General features: G+C 35.2%; 1 protein-coding gene across 1 annotated transcript in view; it reads left to right on the forward strand.

The window, feature by feature from the left end:
* Positions 1–17,604, forward strand: part of ALPK2 (alpha kinase 2) — a 155,256-nt gene that overhangs the window by 80,782 nt on the left and 56,870 nt on the right. Inside the window, exons 5-7 of the mRNA XM_051973263.1 lie at positions 3,032–3,179; positions 8,982–9,109; positions 9,214–9,249. Of these exons, the coding sequence (XP_051829223.1) occupies positions 3,032–3,179; positions 8,982–9,109; positions 9,214–9,249 (312 nt within the window). The remainder of the gene's footprint in view (positions 1–3,031; positions 3,180–8,981; positions 9,110–9,213; positions 9,250–17,604) is intronic.

Here is a 17,604-nt window from a genome sequence, read left to right on the forward strand (position 1 = left end):
AGGCAGCTTCATCAGTCAATGAATAATTAGACCTAGTATAGCAAGAGCACACTTGAGCAGTGGACTGAATCCTTTGTAGACCCACCCATAAGCAAAGAAGGATACATTTAGAGCAGAGGTATTGTTAAAGCTATGGTTTCAAACTACACATGTATATACACACATCAGCACACACACATATGTGTACCCAAGCCCCTCATACACAATAGATCATAATATAGATCTAAGCCTCTATTGGACTTTAAAGGTTATCCTGCCCAATTTCCATTTTATAGATGAGTCATGTCATATGGATAGTAAGAAGTAGAACTTGGATTTGAATACGTCAACTGGCTCCAACTTTCAGCATCCTAAGAAAGGATTCAGAGTCAAGGAAATGAGTACAAGTAATTTATATCAGTTAAAATCAAGAGTTTCATATCTTAGGTGCCATAATATTTCCATGCCATGTTCTGTACCTTGTGTTAGGGGGAAGAAGACCATTTGTTCCCAAGACACCTCGGTCTTGTCTACTTCTCTGTGAAGGTGGAATTCCTTTATCAAAGGAGAGGAATGGGAACGGAGAGAAAACACCATCAGAACTCTGGACAAAGGTTTACAGCTATTTTATGTGTATCAAAGATGGCTCACGATGCTATTTCCAGTGGCCAACATGTCCCTGAGAGGTAGCATGACTGAGTGGAAAGAGCTCTTAGTCAGAATCTGGTTTGAACCTAGGCTGACTTGTGGCTATTATTGTTTATACTAATACCCTCAGAATATATGTATATTAGGCAGCTAGGTGGTGCCATAGTGCACAAAGCACCAGGTCTGGAGCCAGGAAGACATCTCCCCAAGTTCAAATCCAACCTCAGACACTTATTAGCTGTGTGAACCTGGCAAGTCACTTAACCCTGTTTGTTTCAGTTTCCTCATCTGTGAAATGAGTTGGAGAAGGAAATGAGAAACTATTCCAGTATCTTTACCTAAAATACTCCAATTAGAGTCACAAAGAGTTGAACATGACAGAAACAAGTGAATAACAGCAACATATACACTAAAGGTATCTTTGTTGTTTAATACTGCTAACTAGTTGTACAACTTGGAGCCTGTCATTGAACATCTTGGACTTTTGCAAAATGAATTTTTCAACTGCAAAATGAGCTAGTTGTTTCTCCAACTAGCTCAAAAAAGAACTTTTAAGGTTCTTGTCAAGTTTCATAGAATCTTAGATTTTAGAATTGAAAGAGATTTCAGAGACCAGTAAATCCAGCTCTTTTTTTTTCTGAGGAAGAAGCCAATACCTTGAGAAGTTGAGTAACTTGCCCAGGATCACACCATTTGTAAATGTCTGATATATGATCTGACTTTATTCCTCTGCCCTCACCTGCTTTCTATTGAACATATTATGACTGATGTGCCAAAGAAAGAATCCTAGAAACATATATTAAGAGGTCCTTATAGTCAGCAAAAATCAATAGCATTATTGTCTTCTTTCTGCAGAGAGGTGAAGATTAACATATATATGTATGTGTATATATGTGTGTGTATGTAAATGACTATGATGTAAAAATAACATCAATAAAATTTTAAAAATAAACAAAATAAAATGGAGCTAACTCTTCCTCTACCCTCCAATGCCTAGAATAACATAATCATTAGCATTTGAATAAAAAGAATTTTTTTGGAAGAATAAGTGAGGCCCCTGTTTTCCCAAATTAATTCAAAGAGAGATAATTAGAAAGTATTGAGTCTAAACTATTTTCTGATTGTAGAATTTGTTACCCAGTGTTCCCATCACCACTTCTCTAATATAAAATAAACTTTTTATTTATACAAGTGGCCGTTATTCCAACAATGACTGGCAACAGCTTTTGATCTACTGAATTATTCACAGTAGTGAATATTGTAGTGACAGAGCAACAAAGCAATGTTGGATCTTGGATGGGGCTCAGAAGGTTTTCATTACAGTCATTTTTTTTTGGTGGTGGTGATTGTTATTTCATGAGTGAACCTACTTAATGGGATTTGACTTGTATTTCATTGACACCTATAGCTGAGGCTAAGGCAAACTTTCCCAGAAACCCTCCTGGCAGCTTCAGAATGCTGACTTTAAATATTGTCATTATACCAAATGAAATTGCTTATTCTTTAGTTTTTGTGGCACCTGCTCCTTGCTTTTCAGGGAGAATCTACAACAAAATGAAGTAAAACTCTTTTTCCATCTAGAATTTTAAAAATCCTGGCCCTTTACATTAGGACTTTAACTTTTTCCAGCTGGGACCCCTTTTCACCTGAGAAATTTGTATGTGACCCCAGGCATATAGGCATTATATAAAAAAGTATACAAACCAAACATTCACTGATAATAAATGATAATTTTGTGACTTCCCCCTTCAGTTATGAGACCTCATATGAGGTCACAAAGCACAATTTAAGAAGCTGTGCTTTAGATAATGATGGTTCAAAACCAATTCTAAATGATATCATGTTAATACTGCCTCTTGGTGGCTACACAGATAATTGTACCCTTATTTGGACTCCATTCTTTTGCTTCTTCATAGGATAGCCCCATCTTCCAGCAATTGATTTTTTTTCATAACTTATATTTGTTTTAGGCAATACCAATGTCCTATTGATATGGAGGAAATAAAATATAGCACCTTTTTAGTAGGGTTTCTTTTACAAAGAAAATGAGGAAGAAAAACTCAACACAAATATATTATTGAGTTGCCCTTTGCTTCTTGGTGGTCTAGCTTTAGTTACCTTTACAATTCAGGTATACACTATTCCATGCACTTCACCTCACTTACTTAATATTGGCTTGGGAAAAAAGGGTGGAGTATAGTTTTGTTAGCTGAAAACATGTATGTGGTATCTCATCAATATCCAATTTTACTTTTTAAAAAGGAAGGACTCATATTCTATTTCATTATCTATGATTTAATTTTTTTTTTAATTTTTAAATGAAAAAAAGAAGAGGTCAGGTTTTCTAGATCATTTAATTTCTCACTTTTTTACCAATGATGAATTGCAAAATTCTAATTGACAGCCCCAGTACTATTGAAGAAGATCCAGGCTGAGATGTTTCCTGATCATTCTGGAAATATAAAATTAAGCTGTCAGTTTGCAGAAATCCATGAAGACTCCACCATCTCCTGGACAAAAGATTCTAAGTTAATCGCAAGGGTTCAAAGAAGGTAAAATGTCTGGTTTTGGACTAGCCAGTCTTAATCATTTCTTACAACCTTACTGGGGCATTGTCCTCATTTGCAATATGAGGAAATTAGACTAGACAATCTCTAAGGTCTCCCTCTTGTCTGACATTACACAATTCTATGATTTTATGACCATCTTGTCACATAGTTTCTTAGGAGATAATGGAGGTGGCAGAAATAGTGAGAGGAGATAAAGATTTGAGTTCCATTAAGGTAAAGATTCAGTATCTTATCTAAATGTACCAACCCATTAGTAACCAAGTAATATCTGTTGAATAGGGATAAGGATTAGAATTATGATTCCATATAGCACAGGAAACTATAGATTGAGGGAATTCTCCAGTTTTTAGTGCAGGTTAGTATCTTCTTTGTAACTCAGTCTCAGAGAATAGCTTAGAGCACTGAGACATTAAGTAACCTGCTTAGTTTTTGTAGCTAGCTTATCAGAGGTAAAGCTTGAACTCAGATATTTTCGACTTTAAGGCCAGTTTTCTATCCATTATGTAACACTGCTTCATTTATTGAAGCCTGGAGTCAGGAAGAACTGAGTTCAAATGCGGCCTCAGACACTTACCAGCTGCATGACTCTACAAAGTTACTTAACTCTTCTATTTCTCAATTCTCCATCCAAAATCCCTAGAGAAGTAAATAGCAAATTTTCCAGTATCTTTGCCAAAAAAAACTCCAAAAGGAATCATGAAGAGTTGGACATGACTCAAAATGACTAAACAACAATAATAATTCACATTTCTATAACTCTTTTAGAAAGCACCTTTCTCATCTTCACCTGTAAATCAGATATCATAAGGCTCATTATTTCCATTATATAGATGAGAAAATCTTCTGAGAGAGGTCAGACACTCTTGCTGAGGGTCATATAACTACCTAACATCAGAATAGGCACTCAAACCCAAATCTAAGATCAGTCCACCTGCTTCTGTACCATACAGTGCAATGCGCTAACTGCATGAGGCATTAAGAACTAGACTATGGGGAAAGCTGAAGTGTGAAAGCAATACTTTTCTAGGGGACTAAAGACCTAGAATCTGGTGCTCTGCTTTGCAGCTAAAAAGCTTATGGTCTTGAGAAAATATCAACGTTTTTGGATTTCAGTCTACTTGCTTGCAAAGTCAAGGGACTCTAGGGGATGCCTTCCAGGATGCCTTCCAGGTCTGAAATTCTACCAGCCTAATACTGAACTAGGTTTTTTGCATCTGAAATGTTTTTCCTTACATATGTCATTGTGTGTGTCTGTTTCCTAACTATCTCCATTAACCTGTCAAATACTGTATACGGTCAAGCAAAGGTCAAAATGCAGCAGATGAGCCCAAGGATATAAACAAGTTTGGCATCCTTGGCATGAAGCTGCAAGAAACACTTGTAGCTCTCAGACCAAATAGCAGTCGTTGAGAAGTGCTGACTAGCCATTTCTAGGAATGGAAGGCCTAGTTTGTTTTTCTGTTTCTAGGAGATTGATGAGGTGGGGAGTGGAAGGGGCAATGGGATTTGTTTCACTAATAAACATGCCAGGTATGCTGTCTGGGGTCTCTGAAGACTTGGTGGCTCACTTTTGTTTCCTCCCTGGGATAGAAAGTATAGTCTCACTTTTGGCCCTTCTTCAGATCTCACTGAATCCCTGTGCCAGAAAAGCATTTCCTTCATTTCTTCAGGAAATAGACTTTTTACTAAAAAGATAAAAATTATGTGATTTAAAAACAAATGACAGGGCTTGGTTGTGGCTAAGGGCAAGTTTAGGCAAAATTACCAAGGCCTTAGAAATGTTATCTTTTTTCGAGTCTTTCCTTTTGCACTGTTCATTTAAACAACAGGAGGGACTTGCTAGTGAAGGCTAAGTAAGCCTTGAGTTACATTCACCTATCCCTACACCACTTTCAAATGATCATCAGCCCTATATGACAGAAATTCTGGCATTGATAATCATAATTACAGCATTGTTGCTGTTATTTTTTAAATAGCTTTTTATTTACAAGTTATATGTATGGATAATTTTTCAGCATTGACAATTGCCAAACCTTTTGTTCCAATTTTTTCCCTCCTTCCCCCCACTCTCTCCCCTAGATGGCAGGATGACCAGTAGATTAAATATATTAAAGCATACATTAAATACAAAATAAGTATACATGAGCAAACTGTTATTTTGCTGTACAAAAAGAAAAGGATTCTGAAATATTGTACAATTATCCTGTAAAGGAAATCCAAAATGCAGGCAGGCAAAAATATAGAGATTGGGAATTCAATGTAATGGTTCTTAGTCATCCCCCAGAGTTCTTTTGTGGGCATAGCTGTTATTTATTTATTTGTTAAATATTAGCCACAAACATTTTTAAGTTCCCTCTCATACCAGGGACTGAGCTAAATTCTGGGGATACACAGTTTAGAAAAATCAAATAATCCCTGCTTCAAAAATCTCACAGACAACATATAAACAACTGTGAAAAAACAGAACATATATTAAGAGATTTGGAGTAGTTTCAGAAAGAAGACACTAAATTTAAGAAGTATAGGGGAAAGCTTCTTGCTGAATTTTGAAACTTTAGCTGAGACTTGAAAGAAGATAGGAAGCATATAGGAAGAACAGGAATATGAAGAGCAGTAGGATGTAAAAAGATTGAAGTTAGAAAGGGATCAGATTATAAAAGATTTTAAAAGTCCAGCAGGGGGTTTATAATTGATCCTAGAGAAGGCAAGTAGGTGATATATGCTGGGCCTAGAGTCAGGAAGATTCATCTTCCTGAGTTTAAATCTTATTTCAGATGACACTTATTATCTTTGTCATCCTTGACAAGTCACTTAATCCTGTCTGCCTCAGTTTCTTCATCTATAAAAGGAGCTAGAGAAGAAAATAATGAACCACTCTAGCCTCTCTCATAAGAAAATCTCAGATGGGGTCACGAAGGAAGAGTCAGACATGACTTAAAAAAATACTGAAGAATAACAACAAAAGAGATAATGGGGAAGTGGTGGAGCATATTGAATTAATTGTATTTAATATTCTTTAGGAAGATCAATTTGACAGTGGATAGATTGGAGGGAGGGACAGACTTGGAGTGAAAGAAAGATTGTCACTAGGTTGAGAGAAAAGGATATATTGTACAAGAGATGTTGCAAAGATAAGGAAGATAAAATGTTTCAATGGTTTGAATATGGGGAGTGATTGAGAGTGAGGAATCCAAGTTAGTTTGTTGGTTGAGATCCTGTATGATTAGGAGGATAGTGGAACCTTTGGTAGTAAGGGGAAAGTGTGGGTATACTATTTTAGATACATGCAATTGTCATTGCAAAGGGGACATTTTGTTTGAGATGCCCAAGAGGCAGTTGGACATATATGACTGTGGGTTAGCAAAGAGATTAGATATACAGATCTGAAAATCAGATGGATAGAGATCCATGTAGATGGACCCATGAGAGCTAATGAGATCATCAAATGAAATAATATAGAGTGAAAAAAAGTCCCTACTTTGGGGGACATTCATGATTAGAATATGTAATATGAAAGAAGAATCAGCAAAGCAGTCTGAGGAGTGATCAAACAGAATGAGAACCAGGAAAGAATAGTGTAACAACCAAGAGAGGAGAAAGGGACCCAAATATCTCCTAGTTCAAGCTTCTCCTTTTACAGATGAGGAAATTTTGACTCTTAAGAGTTCAAGTGATTTGCCCAAAGATACTTAAGTAATAAGTGGCAAAGAAGGAATTTGAATTCAAGAAACTTGCATTTTACTAGGGGAATTCAACAAGGTCCCAAATAAAATAGAAGATAAATAACAAAAGAATACAGAGTTATTGGTGAAAGTAGGGATACTAATAAATGTGACACAATCAACAGTAGCACTATTCAAAAAGTGTTATAATCTGTTATGACATAATCCCTATCAAAGTCCTCCTTTGATACTTCCTCCTCGTGTAGAATCGACCCTGGGTTCTTAACAATTACCAGTAGAATCTTAGCTCTGGCAAGTCCTACCAAGCTGATAAGGATACAAACATAGGCCCACAGATGGACTGAAGGTCACATGAGAACCAATAACCTGAGTTAAGTAAGGTTCTTTACTAGGTTGACCTTTGGTTATAGGATGAACTTTTTGACCTTTGCAATTCATAAAGATCCATCTAATAAAACAGGGAGAGACTTTCATCTGCATTCTTGGAAGGTCCACATAAATGAAAATTCAGGTTCTTGAAGTAGTGAAATCAGAGTTATATAATTTTCCAGTTTATCTATATTTATGGCCTTAAGGTCATCTTTGACTTTTTCCTCCTTCATTTCCACTTCCAATCAGTTGGCAAGTTATGGTAATTCTATTGCTATAATGCAATGGGGATTCATCACCTATTTTTCACCCTGGAATGTAAACAGAACCAGTTTACAAAAAAGATGAATAAAATATGGAATGAAGCCTCAGACCTTTTTGTATAGTAGAGGAAAAAAGCATAGAAGAGGCAAAAACAAAAAATGCTTTAAAAACTTCCTGGAAGAAGAGACTATTTTTAGCTGGAAGATCAGGGAAAGTTTCCTGAAGAAGATTCATACAACTTTATAAAAATGTAACCACTGTGCAAAACAATATATACTTATATTTATATATTTTGACATGACATTGAAAGTACATTGTCTCCTAAATATTTTTAGTCTCCCAAATATTTAGTAAGTATATATTGTGTATAAACCACTCTACTGCTCAGGGCAATACAAAGATGAAGGAGATTCAGCTTCTGCCTCACCGAACTTGTAATTTGGTGGGAGAGATAAAAGTTAGACTAACTAAACAAGGACAAAATAAAACTATAAAAATACATTTTCACAAAGTTGTATGAAAATTGTGTGTAAATCAGGGACTTTACAAAAAAACTAAAATGGGATAAATTCATTTACTAAACTCCAACTAACTGATACTCAAAAATCAGTCAGGTAGGGATTTTCTTTCTTTCTTTTTTCTTTTACTAAACCAAAGTTTTCCCCCTTCCCCTCTCAATTAATAAGCATTTATACCACTGGGCTAAGCACTGGGGTTGTAAAGAAACACAAAAACCCCTCAAAATTCCCTCCCCTCAAAGAGATGACAGTCTAATGGGAAATATAGAGAATTAACTTGAAACCCAAAGTACCTATACATTTTCTAGAATGATTAGACCAGAACAAGATATAAAAATATTCCCCCAAACAAACATGAGGCAAAGAGTTGTTTCATTAAATATTTATACATATTGAATTATGTTTAAAATTCACCAAGGAGCTCACTATTCAAAGAAATGCCTCTTTTAATACTTTTATAAGACAGAGAACACTCTAGTAATATAGATAATTGTCCCTTAATTGATCCATTTAGTCAGAGTCAATTCTGATATACCTGGTTTTCCTAAAACAGAGCACACATACAATATTAATACTATTGCAGGGAATCAGGGCAGTGTGCAAAAGTATGAATGGTTATCCATAAATATCTCCATTCTTTTCAGGGATTTATATTACAATGGCAGACTTATTCTCCTAATGGATGGGCAGATTAATATTTCATGATGGTACACAAATATTGGTGCAAGATCAGGATTTTCAAGCCAATAGGTTCTTTTACAAAATTTAATGGGCCAAGCATTCTTTACAGATAAATAAATTGTAAAACAATGCACCACAATGGAGGACTCCTCTTAGTTTATTGGTTGCAAAAGACAGAGGAGGGGGTAATAGGAGTTTTTCCTTGCAGCTTAAGAATATGAGACTTTAAAATGATTAAGTTTGTAAATGTCAATGTTTTTTATTCTCAGTGCAGGAGATAATTCAACTGTGTCCTTGGCCATCGTTCAAGCAAGTAAAAAAGATCAAGGATTGTATTATTGCTGCCTCAAGAACAGTTATGGGAAAGTGACAGCTGAATTTAACTTGACTTCTGAAGGTAAATCTCAACTTTATACTCTTGGATAGAAAGCACAGTTACAGCCATTTCACTGATGCTCCTGGTCTGACAGCCTTTCTCTCTCATCTTTTGTCTCCTTTTAGTTCTGGGTCAGCTTTCAAGTCATCAGGATATTAAAGGTAAGTCAGTATGGGCTGTCAGAGAAAATGGGTTCACCATTAAATCATGAAATAGGCACCCCCTGGGGTAAATGATGGAAATAATGTGTTCCTTTAGACAGATAACAAGTAAAATAGATAAATTACTAGAGAGGTTGGAGAAGTGACTGGCAAGCAATAAGCTACTTCAATTTCTCATTCTCTTGCTTTTGAATAATAATATTCACTATCATCATTTTGCCAAGTTATTAAAATTCTAGAGCTTTATCATTATCAGAGAGAGGGATTAGGTAGCACTAATTATTTTAAGTTTATTGATATCTTTATTTTTATACCATATTTAATTTTTTTCCCAGTTCTAAATTCAATTTTATTTTCAGTTCTAAATTATCCTCATCTCCCCATCCATTGAGAAGGTAACAGAAACAAAATCTATCGCAATGGGTTGTACATGTATAGATATGCAAAACAAACTTCCATATTAGCCATGCCCAAAAAAATTAGGAAAAAAGAAAGAAAGAAAAAATATTCTTCAGTCTTCACTCTTGAGTCTATCAGTTCTTTATGGGGAAGTATTACATTTTATCATAAATTCTTTGGAATTGTGGTTAGTTGTGTTAATAAATTATTATATCTTATAATATTGCCAATAATGTATAATTTTTTTCTTGATCCTGCTCATTTCACTTTGCATCAATTCATACAAGTATTTCTGGGTTTTTCTGAAACCACCCCCTTCATTATTACAAGCACAAAGGTATTCCATCATATTCATATGCCACAATTTATTTAGTCATTCTCCAATTGATCAGTATGTCATCAGTTTCCAATTCTTTGCCACCGTAAAAAGCTACTGTAAACATTTTTGCATATATGCGTTCCTTTCCTATTTCTTTCATTACTTTGGAATATAGAACTATTGGTGATATTACTAGATCAAAAACTATGAACAATTTAATATTTTTGATGTATTTCCAATTTGTTTTCCAGAGTGATTAGATTCATTCACAGCTCCACCAATGGTCTCTTAATGTACCTATTTTGTTACATCACTTCTAGCATTTGTCATTTTACATTTTCTTCATTTTAGACATTCTGATGATTGAGTTGCTTTTTAAAATTGTTTTACTTTGCATTTCTCTAATTATTAGTAAATTGGAACATTTTTATGACTATTTATACCTTTGATTTCTTCCTCTAAAAATTCCCTATTCGTATCTTTTGACCAGTTGTCAATTCTTGAGTGCCTTTTGTTTTTGTAAATTTGACTCAGTTCCTTATGTGTTTAAAAAAGAAGAGGTCTTTATAGGAGAAACTTGCCGCAAAATTTTCCCAGTTTGCTGCTTTTCTTCTAGTTCTAGATGCATTAGTTTTATTTTTGAAATCTTTTAAATTTTATGAATCAAAATTATCTAGTTTAACTCCTATAAACTTCTCTTTCTCTTGTGTGGACATAAAGTCTTCCTCTATCCATAAATCTTACAGGTAAATTCTTATACAGACATTTTGAATATATTCCTTCCCCACAATGAGCCTTCCCTTGTAACAAAGGGGAAAAAATAAGCAAAACCCCCATCTGGCAAAGTAAACATTTAATTCTCCGCATACACCATTGTGTTCTACTTTTACAACAAATTTAGGTTGGTGCATTTTCTCATTTCCTGTACAGAATTAAAATTAGTAATTATAATCACACAGAAATCAGCTTTGTTTTACAGTTCTTTTCATTTACATTGTGATATATACACACATATATTATAAGTGTATATATGTTTGTGCATACATGTATATATACACACTTTTTTTGGTTCTGCTCACTCCACTGTAGCATATACTCTTCCTATGTTTATCAAAATTCCTCATATTCATTGTTGCTTATATTTTGTTCTTTCATGGAGTATATGTTTAGTAGTGGAAAGGCTATAGACATTTTAGCCACCTTTTAAAAAATATATAATTCCAAATTGCTTCCCAGAATTGTTGGGTTAATTCATCAAGATCATCTGAGTATTGCTGTTTTCCCACAGCCCCTTCAATATTGATTTGTTGTTTCTCAAATGGAAATAATATTCCATTACATTTGTATATCACTATTTGTTCAGTCATTCCTCAATCAGTGGGCACCCATTGTGTTCCTAGTTCTTTGCTACCACAAAGTGTTGCTATGAATACCACTAATATTATAATAAGCATTTGGAATGAGGACTTTCAGGTTATCTTCTAATGCAAGTGTCTATCATATATAGATTTGATAGTTGAGGCAATCTCCTCCCCATAAAAATGCCATTCAACTTTTTCCCACAATTCTACCTTCCTCTTTTCTGCATAGGCTCATAAACTACCCGTTTCATTGCTTCCACTGGTTGTTCAGCTGGGCATGCTGATAAGCACATTCCCAAAAAACATCAGGTATTTGGCAAGAGCAAATCCTTTCATCTGCACTTCAATGCAAGTGGAAGGAGGGTTTTGATGTTTGCCTTTGATACCCACATACAACTCTCTACTCAACAAAGCTTAGGAGCCATTCCTGAATCTGCTCACGTTTTGATCAACTCCTCCACTGAATGTTCCCTGGCAAAGTGTTATTCTGCAGCCTATCCCTCCTCACAGAAATTTCACCTTCTGTTCAGGGTTGTAGATGATTGAAGAGAGAATTGAATTTTACTTCTGTTAAAATGCTTTTGGATCATTCTGATCATTTATAACTTGTGCTCACTCTAAAACAAAACACAAGACAAACCAACCCCCAAACTTATGGATGAAAAGATATAGAATGAAAACATCAAGAGAAGAATAATTAGTATGTTTGCCTGCTTCAGTTGGGAGGCATTAGAGTCCCCTGGAAAAAGAGTACCAGTGTGTTCAATAGAACATGGAAGTTCCAATCTCACTTCTGATGATTACTCCCTGTGTGACTTTTGGTCCAAAACTTAATCTCAGTTTCCTCACCTGTAAAATGAAGATAATGGGATGATGACTTCTGAGTGCTTCCAAATTAGATCTGTGAATTTTTGTCCTTCACTTTGGGTCCAGGAGAAGTTGTGATATTGATATTTTGGGGATGGGAGCTTTAATTTCATTGGTATAGGTAACTCTCCCTACAAATACAGATTAGTACCTGTTCCACCATTTATAGTTTTAGAAGATTGCCTGGCCATCTGAGAAGTTAAGTGCAGGGTCACATAATCAATCTTTCTTTGAGGCAGGATCTGAACCCAGACAATCTTCTTCTGAGAATAGTCGTTTATCCTACTTTATTCTTGCCTTTTTTATATAGTGCTAATTTATTTTTTAAAATGACTAACTTGAATAATAAGGAGTTTTTGACTCCATATTGGGAAGAGCTTCTGATTCCATATTGGGAAGTTATTTCAAAATTAAATGGCTTGCCATGTGAGGTAGTGAATTTCTATCTCTAGAGTTTTTAGACAAAGCTGAATGATCACCTGTCATTGTTGATGATGAAAGGATTCAGGCTTCAAATAGGAACTGGACTGGATGATCCCTGAAGTCTTTTCCAGCTCTGAGCTAAGATTCAATAGTTATATGATTCTCAATTACCTCTCAACAAAACCATTGCAGCAGAAAATAAATTTACTTCTAATATTGATAGTGTGTGTGCTACACCTGCCAGTGGCCTCAAACAAAAATATCAGACAGGCCTTCCTCTTCATTTGTAAACCACAAAATGGAGCTCCAAAGTAGAGAGGGGCCCCTTCTTACAGTCTATACCAAGATAGTTTTGTTGTGGTCCATACCTGTGATGTTTGCTGCTGCTTTGAAGGTTTGGATTTGCACAATCAGGTTTTTATTGTGAAACTGAGCTTGCAATAAGGGTTAAAATGTGCCCCAGTTGGCACCAACCCTATAAGACTAATCTGTCTCTAGAGATCTTATAGGCTTTGGAGCCTCCCCCCCCCCCATTAGAATTTCTGGCTCCCTGGTGACTATGATTACCAGGCTATAAACTTTGTATTCAGTTCCAGGGTGCTCCTGTCTGGCCTTTCTCACTAAACATTTTCTGAATGTAATTATAATTTCTATCTTGCAACTTGCATTTTGCAAGTTGCTCTCTGATTCAAAACTAATAAAGCTAAACCCATGAGAAACTCCAGAATGAATGTCGTGCCAGCTACAAAGCAACAAACTGTGCATGATGACATTATTAAGGTTATAGATGTATTTGGGGATCACTTTCCTCTTGTTATCTTTAGGATCAGCATCCTATATCATTGCCTCCAGGCTGTGCTCCTTCTGTCTACATTGAATAAAATCTGTGGCTTGTAATAAAGCCTTCTGAAAACTAAGATGTGTTGATTTATATTCAACAATTCCAACAAACAAACCCAAATGAGGCTTTTGCCAATTCATAGTATGCTTCATGCTTTATTGAAGCACCATTTCAAGGCCACTGGTAATTTCCTGTCCAAATGATGCATTTGGTTTTTCTCACAATTTTAAGTTATCTATCCATCTACAATGTAGAAAATATTTAGCAAATAAGAAATTTACCTAGAATAGTCTTCTGCAAAATTGTCATCTAAGTGAACTCTATTACCTTCTTCCTTTCCTTCCCATCTTTTTATTTCTCTTCCTCTCTTCTCTCCCTCATCCCGTGTCCTGGGTATAAAGAAATCTAATAATTTGCTCAGGTACTAGAGATATAATATGTTTACCTTCCAAGCAACACATCAAAGCTTTTGTCCCTTAAAATGCTTCACTCATAGGAATGAAACACTAATAGTAGAATTTCAGGCATAGTTTGAGAGTTGTTAGAAACAGAGCAGGTCTATAAACAGTGTAACATTGCATGGATTTGCAGCTAAAGGATCTGGGTTAAAACTCTACTTCTAACATGTAATATATCCTCAAGGAAATCACATCAGTGGTCTAGGTTACAGTATGGGGGTTTGATTTTTTTTAGTTTGTTTGATCTCTAAAATGAATACTATATGACTTTAGCCCCATTCAAGCTCTAACTATAATCCCATGATCCATTTGGAGATGCTTCACCTACAACACTCACTACATAAAAAATAATAGGGTAGATATTAAGTCACAATCTGAAGTTAATATCAGTTTTAGGGGAGAAGCAAAGATGTACCAGAGTCAGCTCAAACTAACTTTTGAGAGTCAATTGTTAAATTTTCATTGTGAAGATTTATGCCTCAGAAATCAGCAAATACTACAATCAAGGATTGATTTAATGTTTTGTTGATGGTCTACACTTAAGAAAATGATTGAGAAAAATGTTTTAAAAATTGAGAAAAATTGAGAAAAATGCAAATTAAACTTGAAAGTATGGCCTGCTTTTTTTTTTTTTTAGAGAGCAGGTTATTAAACATTTACCATTTACCATGCACCTATAACTGAAAGAGCCCACGGAAATCATCTAAGGTCTACTTTTTTAGTTCTTCTGAAGCCAAAGAAGGCACTGTGTCTTGTAACTATAGACAGGGACCTTTTTATGTTCAATTATCAGACTCTAAAGGAAAGAAAGCTTACCTGATTTTCTTTAGCATCTCCAGGCACTTTTCAGGACTGCTTATGACTATAGAAAAATCAATTTAAAATCATCACTGCTTGGTGAAGTGTATATTGATAGCTTAGCTAGCCAGTGACGATGGTAAAAAGGGGGAAAGGGAACATTCCTCCAGCATTTTTATATGGTAAATAAACATTACTGAAGTTCCTTTAACACAAAATTCTTGAATAGTGCAGAGGAGAATCTTCTCAAGGTCCCTGAAATCATGCCCCATTGTTGTTGTTTAGTCCAATTCTTCATAACCTCATGGACCATACTGTTCATGGGGTTTTCTTGGCAAAGATACAAAAATAGGTTGTCATTATCTTCAAACCACATAGGCAACTGCTCATTCCATTTTCCATAAGGTCTTATAGAGAAAACCTACATCTAGGATAAGAGAGGGGTGGTCTTGGAGGTAGGAAGGTCTGAGTTCACATCCTGCTTCTGACACATACTGGCTGTATGTGCCCTGGGCAAATTATGTAATCTCCAGCAATTCTCTGAGACCACAGGCAACAGAGAAATTTCAGATCTATATATCCAGAGGAAGTTTACATGTTGGAACTTCTTTTCTTTGGTGGAATCACAAGGCGAGACAGGGAAAAAAGACCAGAACAGGGACTGCTTCTTAGAATGTTTTTCTAAAATCCCTGTATCAAGTTCTGCCTTGTATTATTCTCTTAAGTGTACTGAGGGATGCTGTCATTTTAGCTGAAGGGGAAGAGAAGGAATGAGATAGTTCTATTTCTTCTTTTGCTGTGTTTTTGTCAAGCAACCTAGATTTGTTGCAAATCATTGGCAGGGCTACTAATGATGTCCCATTCTGTGTTTTGCTGTTCCTGCAGCTTTTCCTTCCTATACCCCAACATGATCTCCTGGAAACCCACTTTCCTGAATTGTTGACTGAACAAATTTTGAAGTTTTTATTGGGTTGCAGAAATTCTTAACCTGATAGACTGAATTACACTGAAATGTTTCATTTATTAATTTTTACCTCTGGATTTTAAGCAATGGTATTGTCAGTTATAAAAAATTGTTTTTAAGTACACTATTATGTATGTCCCTATAGAACTGACTTTTTTCTTCTATGGGGAAGAGATCAGGTCCCAACCTATAAATGAGAAATAGCCATGCACCAGAAATGAAAAGTGATCATTCTTCTCTTATACTTCTCATCATTAAAATTATACACACACACATATATATATATATATATACATACATACAAGTGTATACATAAGTTTTTTGAAATATATATTGATGTATATATATAATATATATATATATATGAATAGCTATCCTGTATATATGTATAAGCAGAAGACTATCCCACAGCATATCTAAAGCTAATGGAATCCATCTCTCACCATTTTTCCTTTTTATATATTTTATTTTAGTCTTGTTTAAAAAGAAAAGAAAAATCTCTATTTCTATTACTATTTACTTGATTCACTCACATATACTTCTAATTATTGTTGAGACACTCAGATCCAATGTAATCACATTGATTTAGATACCCAAAAGCGTTAAAGGAAAACCAAAGCTTCCTCTTTTTATCAGAACAGGGGAGAGTCCATTTTGTCTTCTACTATCCTGTCTTCTTGTGGCTCAGTAAAAAGAGAAAGAAAAATCATATAGCAGCAGTGAGAGATTACAAGACTGGGTCACAATTTCATAATGGTAATTTTCATCATCCCTGCTTTCCCTGACAGCTCGCTCTTAAATGTGAGCCTGAATTTTCTATTTAAGAAGGACTTCAAAAAAAAGCCTTCAGTTTCTTCCTTTCCAAACTCCTTTCTAATCAATAATTAGTTCAACGTACAGTTTGATCCCTGGCAAATAGCTGCAGGCCCCCACAGATTTGACAACATGGCTTCTGATAGAGACCACAGACAGTGTTCTTTTAAAGAAATCATACTGAGACAGACAGACAAGCCATATTGTTTTCCCCAGGGTATGATATTTTAAACACATATAAACAGAACATAATAAGATGTTTGATTCAAAATATAAACCAGTATTACCAGAACCAATGCCATATATTTTTTATCATAAGCTTGAGGAAAGAAGTGAACATTAGAAAATCAAAATAGAAGAACATTTATTTAAAATCCAGTCTTTTCTCAGTCAATCAGAAGTCTGGCTTCAAACACTTCAACTTTAAAGTGGAAGAAATAATCATAGGGAATCATTCATCATATGAAACACATTATCTTGAATTGATACTGAAATGTAGCATTGTTGGGGACAACTAGTGGCCTAGTGGACAGAGCACTGGACTTGGAATCACAAAGACATATTTAAGAGTTCAAATCCAGCCTCAGACACTTACTAGCTATGTGACCCACTTAACCGTCCTTGCCTCAGTTTTTCATCTGTAAAATGAACCGGGCAAGGAAACAGCAAACCACTCCAATCTCTTTGGCATGAAAACCCCAAAATGGCATCACAAAGAGTCAGAGATGACTGAAGTGATCAAACAATAACTAAAAACAGGCACTTTTCAGAATGCTCAAAAAGAAAAGATAGTACTTCTCCTCTCACACAAGAAAATCCAAAAGAAAAATACTGTTGTCTTTTCTCAAGGACTTTTCAAAAGAAGTTGTATTTGTGATTTATTTTTTTAATCCAATCATTTCCTGTATCTGAGCATCTGAATGGTATAGTGGAATGAAAGGTCTGGATATTAGGAAGACCTAGACAAAGATCCTGCCTTTGTCACATATTGGCCAGGTGATGGGAAAAGTCAGCCTCTTATTGCCTTATAGGAACTCTTCAAGACTATAAGTTGCAAAATATTTGATTTGCATTGCTAGAGAATTGTTTATATCAATGAAATCCAGCCAACC

This window comes from Antechinus flavipes, chromosome 1, assembly GCF_016432865.1.
Source record: "Antechinus flavipes isolate AdamAnt ecotype Samford, QLD, Australia chromosome 1, AdamAnt_v2, whole genome shotgun sequence".
Taxonomy (NCBI): Eukaryota; Metazoa; Chordata; class Mammalia; order Dasyuromorphia; family Dasyuridae; genus Antechinus; species Antechinus flavipes.